This window comes from Amphiura filiformis, chromosome 17, assembly GCF_039555335.1.
Source record: "Amphiura filiformis chromosome 17, Afil_fr2py, whole genome shotgun sequence".
In the NCBI taxonomy this organism is placed as follows: Eukaryota; Metazoa; Echinodermata; class Ophiuroidea; order Amphilepidida; family Amphiuridae; genus Amphiura; species Amphiura filiformis.
Window position 1 is genome coordinate 37,306,240 of NC_092644.1, and position 13,222 is coordinate 37,319,461.

Below are 13,222 nucleotides of genomic sequence, written 5' to 3' on the forward strand. Positions count from 1 at the left end.
AATTCATATTTAGAGAAAAGTCACGATGCTCACGTGTTCGTGGTAGTTTTTGATTGTTATTATGAATTTAAAAATGATTGCATGGCTCTACACAAGGTATATTTTTGTAAATATTTGGATTTGTTTACCTGCCGATCGTCAGTTTTTGCCGTGGGTTGAAAATACGGCAGAGAAAATTTGTCACGACGTGCGTGCGAAATTGGCCTCAACTTTCACTATTTCCGCTATTGTTAGCTTATATTGTACAGAATTCTTATAATATTGTGTAAATAATTTTGTCAGGAAAACAATAAGGTATTACATACCGTCTACGAGTAAATATTGAGGACAAAATTCAGGTTTTTCATGTGTTGTTTCAAAGAATTTTAGATTTGTCATTTTGAAACTTCCCGGCCATCAATCGTCTGAACGTAAACAAGTTTTTCCTAAAAATTGTAAATTTCCTTAAAACGACTTTTGTTGATCAAACTTTGGATTATTTAAGATGTAATTGTTTAAGGATGTAGAATTTTAAGATATTTTTGAGTATTTCAATGTTTTACATGGTCAAAAAGGGGGTCATCAGTTCGATTCCTGATTTAAAAACACTAGCAGTTCTAGTTATTAAATTTCGTCATGTTCAAAATCTTTTCGAAAGTGAGCGCCTGACGCGGAGTGACTGCGCGATATCCATAGTAACGGAGCTTACGCTTTGAACGCAGCCGCCAAAAGGTTCCATGAACGCGTTCAGGAGAGTATAAAAGGCCGTGCACGACGCAAATTTAATCAGATTGCTTGGTGGACAATAGTCCACCCAAACCTTCACTCAGTTTGAAGGTAAGCACTGCCAACCAAAGCAAATACGCCCTACTCTGGAGCTCAGATTGAGCTAGGGGCAGCTTGGCTACCACAATAGTGGCACTGGCAACACCAGGGTGGTTATGCACTCAGGTGATTTGGCCTAGCGCCTGTGCCTAATTTGGGGCAAGTGACTTGCCACACACATTGCACAAGTCCAATGGAAATTATACACTGTATTTTGTGTGCATTCATTGTTGCATAGCAAGTTCGTATTATTTTGGTGTACAGGCATGGATACTCTGCAGTATAGGCCTACTAGGCCTTGGCCTAGCCTACGACTATGTCATGTGATGAGAGATTCTGTTGATTAAATTGTATTTTTATGCTTCTCGATTATTCAAGCAGATAGTATATGTACTTTTCGGCAGCATTTATTGGTAATTTATTTGGATTTAAAAGAGAGAAATAAGGAAATATCGTCAGGATCATCAACACAGAGATTGTGTATTTACCAGTGTTTACTTGTATTTATGAATTGTGATGTGATAAGACAAATATGAAAGCAAAATAACAATACATGATATAACAAAAGAAGCAAATATAAAACAGAATTGTCAAGTCTCATTTTTACCTGTTACTTCTCCTTTCATGCATCACTGATTTAACATGTCTTGGGGAGAATTCTAGTCTTTGATACTACGCTACCACTTGTATGTTAGAAGGCTAGTCTTCTCCATCAGTCGTTTATAAAAGTATTAGGGGCAAGCTCGGTCCCGTTACATTATGGTGGTGTCATATCCTTTTGATACTCATCATGCTTAGATCTGTGAATGCCTATCTCAAAACTCTGAATATATCCATTATTTTTGGTTTCTGTAAAAACCTATTGTAAGGCTTGTACTTGAATATATGTGTTGAAAGAATATGATATTCTTAAGTCTGCGTTTTGAAAACCCAACGTGCGTTTTGAAAACAAAAACTGACAATGAATCGAATTTACTTGAATTAGAAACATTTTGCAGCTAATTAACCAGCGCAGCCCGGGCTGCGCAGTCGTAAAAATGAGTCTTTGAGTGGCAGTGGCGCATGCGTAGTGCGAAAGATACTTATTAATTTCTATCGTACAGGCGGCGATCGTATTTTGTTGTACGTAACCTCACTGAGTCCCTCGGACCTATAGTATTAAACACAAAATTACCATGCGTGGCTGTTGAAGAACCAGTGGATTCGCCCTACTGCCATGGCAATATATGACACGAAGATATAGCGATGATGACGCTGTGGGATGATCTCATCCACGGCCGTATTCTGCTAACGATGTAGTCCCACCTTTAAATCCCCAGAATTCCATTGCTAAAAGAAAATTACTCGACACATGAGATGTAGTCGGGGTAAAAATAATCTAATACATTTTTATTTTTTGTGATTTATGAACATTACTAGGTTGAGTGCTGTTAACAATAGGGTGATTTATACGTACATATTTAACTAGTTAATATCTTTTCATAAAATTTAAAAAATGAATATTGACCATATTAAGTTTATTTTTTTCTGGTCGAGCTATGAGTTTTAAAATGTGATTTTTGGTCAAAAATGTGATTTTTGGTTAAAAAAATGTGATTTTTGGTCAAAAATGTGATTTTTGGGCGAAAATGTGATTTTTGGCCGAAAATGTGATTTTTGGCCGAAAATGTGATTTTTGGTCGAAAATGTGATTTTTGGTCAAAAAAAAGTCCAAGTTTTGAGTCCAAGTGTTGATTATATAGAGGCCTTGCATGTGACGTATCATCCCGTAAATATGGCGGACTACTCAAATGCATTCAACAAAAAGCATGATTGCAATCTACCGTGACAGTTCGTCTCACACACATAACCCTGCACTACGATCAAATAAACTCTGTTTAGGTTGATGACAACATTTGATTGAATGGACTGCACTCCGCCATAACTACGGTGAAGGACACCGGTTCAAATCCTTTGTTTGGAGCCAATCGATAAAATGATGCAGGGCCTCTATTGGACTCTTCAACTCTGTACAAAGTATAGGAAGGAAGATTCTGAGAACATAATAATTACTACTTTTGGTTTGTTTTGTATTTTATAACCCCGGTAAAATCCACCCCCATTTCAATTATATATAAAGAATATTATTCACGTAGTCACGTTGCAATCTACCCCAATCTACCGGTAATTATCTGACAATGAATGTTACTTTATCCTACTATTAATAGGGATGCCCACTCTCAATACAGTTTCCACTAGAACGATTTTTCATTTACTGTGTGCGTGCACTCACACACACGTATTGTCTATGGAGAAACTGATCGATACAAGAAATCCCAGGCATGTTAAATGGCGTACATACTTGTTTTGATCCAAATGTAGGCCTATATCAGGGTGTTTCAAGAAATTCCTGATTCCACTAGAAAACATTCACCAAACTTTTTCCTGTTTGGTCAGTAAATAGAGAGGACCTTCCTGCATGAAGAGATCAACTTTTTTTAATGAAAAATTTAATGAGATGAGAAAGTACAACAGGTTGAAGTGACACCATTCCGTGCATCAGGTATTCAAACGCAATTATCTCCGAATTTGGAGTGAATCAGACAAGCAAACTTACATACTCATAAAATTTAACTATTTATGAAGACAAAATGTGTAGGATGTTAAGAAATTTAAGAATGTTTAAGCCTACCGCGGCCCATCTCAAATCATGCACTTCCCCGTGCACTTCTCACTACCATGTCCATTTCATAGGGAGTATAAAAACCGGGGACCATCATGGCTTCCATGCACACAGTGTATTGCTCAATGTAGTAAAGATAACCTTTGAGTTGAGCAAATTTCTCAAAATTGGTAGTGATTAATGTTACCAAACTTATGCCATGATGAAATATAATAATTTTTGAAGATAAAATGTGCTGACCTTAAAAGATTGAACAATGTTTAAGACTACCGCTTTTCATTTGAAATAATGCACTTATTGTTCATCTCCTCTATGGAGATATTTTCCATGGCGGCCATCTATGATCATGCTTGAGGTTTCAACAAACAAACCATGGGTTTTGAGGTCTTATAGTTTTTGTTGTATGTCAACAAAATCGATTAAATTTTCAGGATGATCTTATTTTCATGTTGTTATAAGCAAATATAATGTTCCAGATAAGATAGTTAATAAATACATTAAGAAAAAGTACCTTAAAGTTGCACTTTCTGTTAGTATTCCTTTTGGACTTTAACTTTTTAACATGTTCTAGCAGCCCTATATAAAACCGTGACACTCGAAAGGCCATATCTCTGGAATGAAACGTCCGATTAAGATTATTTAAACGCCAAAATGTTTCTTTCATCAATTCCCATCCAATAAGTTAGGTCTGAATCAATTTAAAAGTACTTCAATTTTTAGTGGACATGCCTACTATTAACTTCAAGAGTGCCTAAATATCGACATAAATTCTATCTGCGTAATAATACAAGAGTAAATATAAAATATATAATATAATTAAATCTTAGTGTAACACAACTATCAATTATTATCATGTAATATATTTATACCGTGGACAGAGTGCAAGACCATATCGTAGGTACATATTACATGGTTTTGCAGGAGAAGCATTTAGTCTGCTTTACGAAGCAGTTATAGTTTATTGGAACATTAAAAAATTGCTTTCTATATTATATATAGTTGCTGCAAATAAAGTTCATGATAGCAAACAAAAGATTTCTAATTAAATATAGATGTCTTAGGTGTATTTTAGATTTGATTTTGTGTTTTATTTTTGTTGAGTGCAAGACCATCGTAAGCATGGAAAGTGGCATTTAAAATGGTCTTGTACTCAACAGAAAATCAATGTTCAGTGCAACAACATCGTAAGTGACACTCACGATTGTGCTGCAGGCTCAACAAAAATGAAAACAAATCTAAAATATGGGTGCATGACCATCGTATGTGCCACTTACGATGGTCTTCCACTCAACAAAAATGAAGACAATGATCTAAAATCTGAATATCGTAAGTGCCACTTACGATATCTAGCTTACTTGACAGGTTAGTTAAAATAATCATTCTATTTTAGCACAATTCTAAATTTTCAAATATATTTTCAAAACTCATCAAAAGTCTCAAGTCTAAAAAGTAAGTACAAAATCAGCAAAATAATCTTTTTTTAATGATCCCAAAATACCACTATTGAAAGATTTATAATTGCACGCCATTTATAGATATTCAAAGAAGAGGTTTCTCTCCCAATCATCATCTCCTTTAGCCTTCGCTTCTGCTTCCAAATTCATCTCGTGTAACTTGATGGCACCAAAACATTTGCAAAATTCTTCACCGAGAGCTTCACGTATGACGTCATCGTTTGCAAAATATCCCAATGCTGTCTTCATATCATTTGGCAGTGTTTGCGTCTTTGGAGGCAAATTTTTTTCATCGTAAGCGTCGCCTTTCACAGGTGGCGGCAGTTTCAACTCCCGCTGGATTCCGTCAATTCCAGCGGCGACGGTGGCGGCAAGGGAGATATATGGATTCCCGGCGGCGGCACCTAATCTGTTCTCCACATATGTCCTGCGTTCACCGTTGACTTTAACGCGAACTGCAGCGCTGCGATTATCAATCCCCCATGTGACGTTACAAGGTGCAAAAGTGCCTGCAAATATAAATTCAAATTAACATTGTCAAGGTGTTGTGCGATGATGAGGTGCTCTCAAGAAAGGGAACAGTTGGAAATCACCGTTTGGTTGAACCAATCGTTAAAAGCATCACATGCCTTTTTTGGTTAATTATACATTGAATGTGGTAACAAAGAGTTGGCTAACAGTAACATAATATTGAAATAATTATTCTGAACGCTTCTGGGAATTACTTCATGCCTTAAGTAATGGGATCACACATAAATGACTTGTTTTCTGTAGACAAGGGGCAGTCTTCAGTGAACGGCTATTTTCAGAGCCACCAAACCTTTAAATTAGCAGATAGGCGAGATCTGCTTGTTCTCTGTTGACAAGGGGCAGTCAGCGAACGGTTCTTTTCAGAGCCATCAGTAGGCAAGGGGCGGCCTACATGTTTCGTTCTTACGTACTTTGTCCAGAAGTCAGAGCTACTCCTGACGAAAGCTTGGCAGTTCTAAACTTGTCCGACGGCGAACACGATAAAAAAACCCCCACTAATTGTTATAAATTCCCGTCGTAAAAGCCTTTCACACAATTTGAGTATCCGATGTTCTTTTACTAAGAAGTTGATATACAGGGTGTCCCATAAAAAGCGGGCCCGAACGAATGATGTGATATTTAAAACGTGACCAATTAGTTAATATTTACATAAATGAAGGCCACATCTTTTATGTGATAGGTAAACGGAGTGGCTTTCATAATTTATGTAAACACTGACTGATTGGTGAAAACATTGGGACCGCTTTTTATGGAACACCCTGTAGTAGGGCGATACGCTTTTAAAACTTACCTGGCTTGAATCGTTTGAGGCAATTGATTGTGGGAGCCATTAGAAGACTGATTGCTGGTGCATGAGCTAATATTCCTGCTATCCAATGCTGAGCCACGTCAGATAGTCCATTAGGGCCATCCGCATCATACATAAGTCCTTTCTGACCATCGATGTCCCAAAGAGAATGGTTAAAATGACATGAACTTCCGGAGTATTCAGGATATGGTTTGGACATGAAGCTGGCAATGTACCCATGCTGCAATGCGATTTCTTTGACGGATGTACGGAATGTATGACCTGTATCTGCTGAGCTAATACCAAAAGAAGGCTGGTAGGGGACTTCAAATTGGCCTGGTGCGTTCTCAGTTTCAAAATAATCAACATCGACACCAACCTTTGGAAGATCTGTCATGATTTGATGAAGGAATTCGGGATCTTTGTAGTTACGAATGGTTGATCGAGCGTTGACATCTTTTGTAATAGGCTCGAGAGTATTTTGATCGACTACGAAGAACTCTTGCTCATAACCAGAGAGCAGAGAATAACCCATCTTCTGAAGTCGATCAAGTTGCTTGCGTGCTACATAACGTGGTTGCGGGGCAAACCATTTTCCTTCATACATTGGCTCCATTAAGACTCTGCCGGTGTTTTTACACCAAGGAATTGTAACGTAAGTGTCGAGGTCGGCAAACATCAAACCATCTGCATAGCCAATTTCTTCATGGTAACCAGAGTTATGGACAAGGTTACATTGCGGGTCAACGGCAACAAATCCTAAGTAGAACGGGAACCCGTTGTTAACTTTGTCACTAAAATTACATTTTCGAGCGGTTTTAGAGCGCGCGACGCCATACGTGTCGCTCTGTTCCCATCGTACGAATTCGACGTCATCGGCGGTCATCTTTTGTAACACCTTATCCAGTTTTTCTTTGCTGAAATCCATGCTGTTTGGTTGGAGCGATTAGAAGACAAAATTGTTTATACCTTCCCTGAAATTGTTTCTTTTCTGTAAAGATAAAATACAATGAACATAACTTAAGAAACAAACTATAATATCACTCTCAGAAATGTTTAACCAAGTTGGTTAATATTTTAACCAACCATGTATTCACTACATGACAGTTAAAGTGACCAACTAAGGTTGGTTAACAGTTTAACTCGTGGTTGGTTAAATATCTTAACCAACTGTTGGTTGATATTATTCGTTGGGTAATGATGTTGGGCAAATTTTTAACCATTAGTTGGTTAAACCAAAATATGTTGGGCAAAATACAACCAATAGTTGGTTAAACACTATGAATGGGAAGTTCATTTCACTGTTTACATTTTAACCAATATATTGGTTAGTTCATGCAGACTCTGGTTAAATGAGTACATAATGAACTACAATTGGGAGACGTTTGAAGGTAGGAAATTATATTATAAAGTATATTATTTTATCGGGTATAACACTTAGTTTAAATGATTTTCCTGATACCGTGTGCTCGATTACAATTCAAGTGCACTTGCTGATAATGATTGCCCGATTATAATGCTAATTTTACTGATACCGCGGGTGCCTGATTATAAATGCAAATGCCCGATTGCAATTGCCCTATTCTGGTCATACAGGTGGGTTATGATATCAAATTGAAAATCACTGATATGAATTATCCTAATTTGCAGACAAGCTGAGACAACACCATAACATCATGGCCATCCTCCTATAAAAAGATATTAATTTTTGCGACTTTGAAATCAGCAATCTCTCCATATATTTTCGATCGAAGACATGCAAATGGGCAGTTAATTCTGTTTTACTCTTAATTTGAGCTAATAAAGAGTGCCTGAGTGTGCTGAGGCTTGTGGATCAACGTCTAGACGTTGTGCCTGTGCGTAGCGCACTATAAATCATTGCGCTTTGTTATTTTTTTTATTGACATTTGTATCATTGCTTACAGCTGCTTACCTGATTTTACGTGATAGTACTATACTACAATATAGTAACAGACTATGCTGCGGGTAAATATAGCTGTATTCTGTAATAGGTATAAATCTCCGTGAACTTGCAGTTCACACCGTAATGGAGTGCCTGACGAGTATCATTGTATAGTGTTTGCCATGCAAATAGATCATGCATATGACCTTCTGACTCAGGGAGGTCTATTCTGACTAATAGTCCGGTGGCAGACCAAGGTAGACTAGTTTTGCCAGTTTAAGGTGTTTTTGATTGTTGATTATTATTCTATGGGTGGTACAAAATCAGATTCCAAGGGGTGTAAATTGTCACCCCTGGGCAATTCGGGATATCCAAGGTTAAAGTTTATACAGGGGTCAAAATTAAAAACCGTTTTATCAACATCTATATCAAATGTTTCCTCTCGTCATAAAGGATTCAAAAAATATATAGTTTCGCATATCTACGACTTATCCTTGCAAAAATGTCGAAGGTTAAATAGAGAACTCCACAGGGATTAAAATAGAAAAATTCTCCAATTTTGATGAAAATTGTCTCGATTCTTTCTGTGACAATAACTCTAATAAAGAATAGCTTGAATAACCTAGAATGACTTGTTGCCTTGGTAACACAGCAAAATAGGTCATTGCCAATTGAGTCCTATTGATGTTGATAATGATATAGTGGTACTTTCCTAAATGATTACCTAGGTAACGAGTCGTTACTAGGTGGTTATAACTATTCTTCATTAGATTGAGATAATAGTGCAAACAATTTGAGTCCATTTAAATCAAAATTGGAGCATTTTATCTCTTTTAGCCCCTGTGGCTCTTCACATTTAACCTTTGAACTTTTGGTTTATAACTCCGAAACGATAAGTCGGAGGTGGGTCAAACTGTACATTTTCTGAATCCGATGATCAGAGGAACATTTTGGTTTCAGTTAGTTGAATTTTGACTCCTATTTAAATTTTGACCTCGGGAATCGTGAATTGCCCAGATGCGAAAATTATACACCCCCCATTATCCCCCCATAATCTCAGAACAATAATTATCCGCGTAGAAAAACACTATAACTGGCAAATCATATAAATATGATAAAACAATATTTTGCACCCGGACTATATAAGGCACGGGAGCATAATTGCAGTGCGCCGGCGTTACAGCACATATACTACGGAAAGCGGTACGGGACATATGCCGACTTGGTATGTTTTTTTGTACATGTTCATGCGGGAGAAATTCTTCATCCCGTCTCAATCCCGTGTCTATATACCGGTAGTTCGCCATTCGGCAGTGGATTTCGCCGACATTTTGTTATCTTGTTAAGCAGAGCATGCCATCAAGATAAAAACGTTGTTCGGTTATCCTCTATCTCTCTGTGTTTTTTAGCATCTCAAACTAAATGTCTCCAACGATCTATGATTGCATCTGGTAACTAGTTAGTAACCTATCTAGATGAAAGACACTTGCATGGTCAACTTTTTGGAAGCTGGAAAGTACTGAAAGCTATATAGCTTACTTCTGAACTTTACTAATGACAATGTAGACTAGAGGAAAATCTCAAATTTGTGCTTATATAAAGTTGTTGAAACAGTTTTGAGTAAAAGTTGATAGCTATCTTTACTAAGTTGGACCTGTTGAATCCAAAAAAGCGATGAGCAAACTTTATTTTGAGTCTATGACCCTCAAAATGACCCAGAAATGACCCCATGAGCAGACGGATAATTTGATATGCTATTGAGCGAAATCGGAGCAAAACAAAACAAAACACACTGATTAATTAAGTTAACAATATCTAAATCTTTTAATCAAAAGAAAAGTATAATTTAACAATAATTGTGTGAGTCAACATATTAAAACACATACAATCAATCATACATACACTCTTTAGCAAAGTTATTTTATTACAAATATTCCATTTTCACTATAGTCACTGCTTAATATTTCTCAAGGGTATGGCTTCAGGAAAGCGTGTTGACGCGCACATAATTGTCATGGTGTATTGATTGCCTGACTTAGTCTTTGGTGCCGACACAATCAATAATAACCCTACTAAATGGTTCATCAAAGGCTGAAATTGGCTTCAATGGAGCAGGAGGTATTTTCTGATTTGGCTTCCCTACTACTTGGCATGTGTGACATGTTTTGCAATATTCAGATCTTTTCTGAGAGTGGGCCACCAGAAATGTCTCAGAATTCTTTCATGAGATTTCTTAACACCCACATGGGACTATCATGTGCTATGTTAATACCTTCAGTGTGGTAGACTTTTGGTACCACAATTTGGTACACTACCTTCCACTCTTCATCGGCAGGTGCATTTTGTTCTGCTTCTTTTAGGGTCAATGGCTTTTGATTGATCTTTTTGAGTTCAGAGTCATTTTGTAGCTCCAGAATTAGTTTGTCATGACTTAATGGGTCTCTCAATGTTTGCCACTTTGTTCATGCTCAGAAGCTGTGTCATTTTAGGGGTCTTTTTGTCCCCAGGATCAGGAGAAGGAAGTTTATCTCCTTTCTCATTCAACTTTGATACAAATGTGTCTTCCAAATTGTAGCATAAGTCCTGAATTGTTAAACTTTCTAATGAGGCCTTCTTACTACTCATTGCCCGTGTAACTGCACATGCAGGCAGGAAATATCTCCATTTCCTCACTATTATCATCCTGCAAACAGGGCTTATCTGTAACTATTGGGTCAGGAAAAACCTCCCCCCCCCCCTGCCAAATCATTTCCCAGCAACATGGACCCTCCTTTGACTGGCAATTCGTGTCTAACTCCTATGGTTACAGGACCAGAAACCAAGTCAGATTTCAAGTTAATTTTGTGGAGAGGTACACTAAGTATTTCCATCCCAATACCCTGGATGATACCTTGTGTACCATCCTGATTTGCTTTAGGTTGATTATGGCTGAACTTGTTTGAACAACTACTATTATGGCTAAATTTACTTGCATTCAACTTGTGCGTTTAGCCAGAAGTCATCGTTGCCGCCTCATTCAGTGTTAATTTTGCTAGCGCTTTCATCCCAGTGTGTTTTAACTCTTCTATAAGAACCAATTGCCTAAGTTGACCGAAATCATCTTTGACTTCTTTTGAACCAAGCCACCTGTCAAACATTTGTTCTGTGACTCTAGCAAATTCTACATGAGTTTGATCTGCTTGCTTGCTTGCTTGAATCTCTGAACTTTAGTCTGTATACTTCAGGCACCAGTTCATAGGCCTTAAAGAACTGCCTGTTTGACTTCTTCATAATTATTCAACTTCTCTACTGGTAGAGCTGAGTAAGTCTCTCTGGCCTTCCCCACAAAACTACTTTGTAACAGTAGGGTCCAATGTTCTTTAGGCCAGTTCAAATTTGTAGCTACCTTTTCAAAATGTTGAATGTACTCGTCAACTTCCTTTTTCTTTGAATTTAGACACAAAAAAGAGTGAGAAAGTGAAACAGAGGACAACCCCTCTTTGAGTGGAAAAATTTCACTCTAAACGAATTGAAAAAAGTAGTTTGTATACTTTCAAAAGCGTGAATATTGCCTAAAGAAAATGTACTTTCTTTCATTTAGAGTGTTTTCCACTCAACAACGGGTTGTCCTTCGTTCAACTCCTTAAAAGCGGAAAATTCACTCTTTAACATTTAGAGAGTTTGTTGCTCAAGCGCCATCTTTTGTGGCGCGCTTTTTCTTCCATTTCTAGTTTTGTTTCTCCAGATCTAATCTTTCTGTTTTTTCTTTTTTGCATATCTAGCTTTTGCATGTCTAACTGCAATTGCATTTTCATTTTTTCCATTTCCAACTGAACTTCTAGTTCTTTCAACTTAACTGCATCCCCACCGATTTCAGTTTGGACCTCTTTTCTCTTGTCTAAAGTGGATTCCTCAAAATAATCTTCATCAAACAAAACATCAATCAAGGCATTTTTGATTACTTTTTTCTGTTGGATTGCTTTACATCCATGTCATAGTGTTTTGCAAAGTCTAGTAATGCAGGCTTTTTCAACTCATCAAACTTTTCCCAAGTTATAGTTTCAAGAAACTCTTCTGCATTAAACGCCATACTGCACTTTCACTTTTAAGACTCTGTAAAATAATGTCAACTTTTCTCTTTACAGTGTGTTCCCGGACGAGCCCCCAATTGTTACGAGTCGTTAATCTGACTCAATGCCAAACACCTTTTTCCCAAATTCACCTCAGAATACACAACAAAACACACTGATTAATTAAGTTAACAAAATCTAAGTCTTTTAATCAAAAGAAAAGTATGGTTTAACAATAATTGTGTGAGTCAACATAAACACATAAAATCAATCATACATACACTCTTCAGCAAAGTTACTTATACATCTTACTTACAAAACACCTGGTAAATTATTTTTCTCTTTTACTCAGTGTGACAAATGTGACTTTTTAAATTTATAACCTTTTGGATAAAGTTACGACCGTCGTTAGAAACGCGTTACATTCCGCGCACAAAAGAAGAAAATGTGTTATGTTACAATTAAACAAATATTACAAAATGTGATGTCATCCTAGCCCTGGTGAATATTAGACATTGTTACTCTGCATTATAAGCAGTTTTGCTACAAAATAAAAGCTGTATATAACAAGATCATTATTGTTAACACTGAAAAGAGGGCGTGATTATACTTTAGACTAAAATAATGAATGATTTCCAAAATAGTTCGACAATATCATTATATTTATAGAGACAGACAACAATGTGAGCATTTGAGCATGTCTTTCAACCAAGTTTAATATCCTTTAGATGCGGATCCGTTTGGGGAAATCATTTTATTTACTTGAAGTATATTAATCACTCCTCCCGTTCCAGTGTTGAATATTCAATTTTTATTTTGAAGCAAATTTGCACTGAGTAACAATGTTTAGGCCTATCAAGCCTTTAAACCCTATTTTTAACTGTTTTTTGACGCAGTCCCGATGCGTATTTCTGGACTTCACACTGCCATGACTGCAGGCTCAGCAGCAGCTTCGCCAATAATGTAGCGTTGCGCCCCCTGTGCTCTTTTACCAAGGCTGATTTCTCTCCTGGGTCATTCCATGAAGTTGAG

The 13,222-nt window shown here is 37.0% G+C and overlaps 1 protein-coding gene across 1 annotated transcript; it reads right to left on the reverse strand.

Moving 5' to 3' along the window:
• Positions 1–4,295: 4,295 nt before the first annotated feature.
• Positions 4,296–8,282, reverse strand: LOC140137738 (lengsin-like). The gene is made up of 3 exons (XM_072159504.1): positions 8,172–8,282; positions 6,242–7,229; positions 4,296–5,429 (listed from the first exon to the last, which is right to left on the reverse strand). The coding sequence occupies exons 2-3, from the start codon at positions 7,164–7,166 to the stop codon at positions 4,996–4,998; spliced, it is 1,359 nt and encodes a 452-aa protein (XP_072015605.1). The 5' UTR covers positions 7,167–7,229; positions 8,172–8,282; the 3' UTR covers positions 4,296–4,995.
• Between the last annotated feature and the right edge of the window lie 4,940 nt (positions 8,283–13,222).

Excerpts from the sequence above, each read along its gene's own strand:
- LOC140137738 (XM_072159504.1), bottom strand. The coding sequence starts at position 7,166 with ATGGATTTCAGCAAAGAAAAACTGGATAAGGTGTTACAAAAGATGACC. Across the intron at positions 5,430-6,241 it reads CCTCAAACGATTCAAGCCAG|GCACTTTTGCACCTTGTAAC; the intron begins GTAAGTTTTAAA and ends TTATATTTGCAG.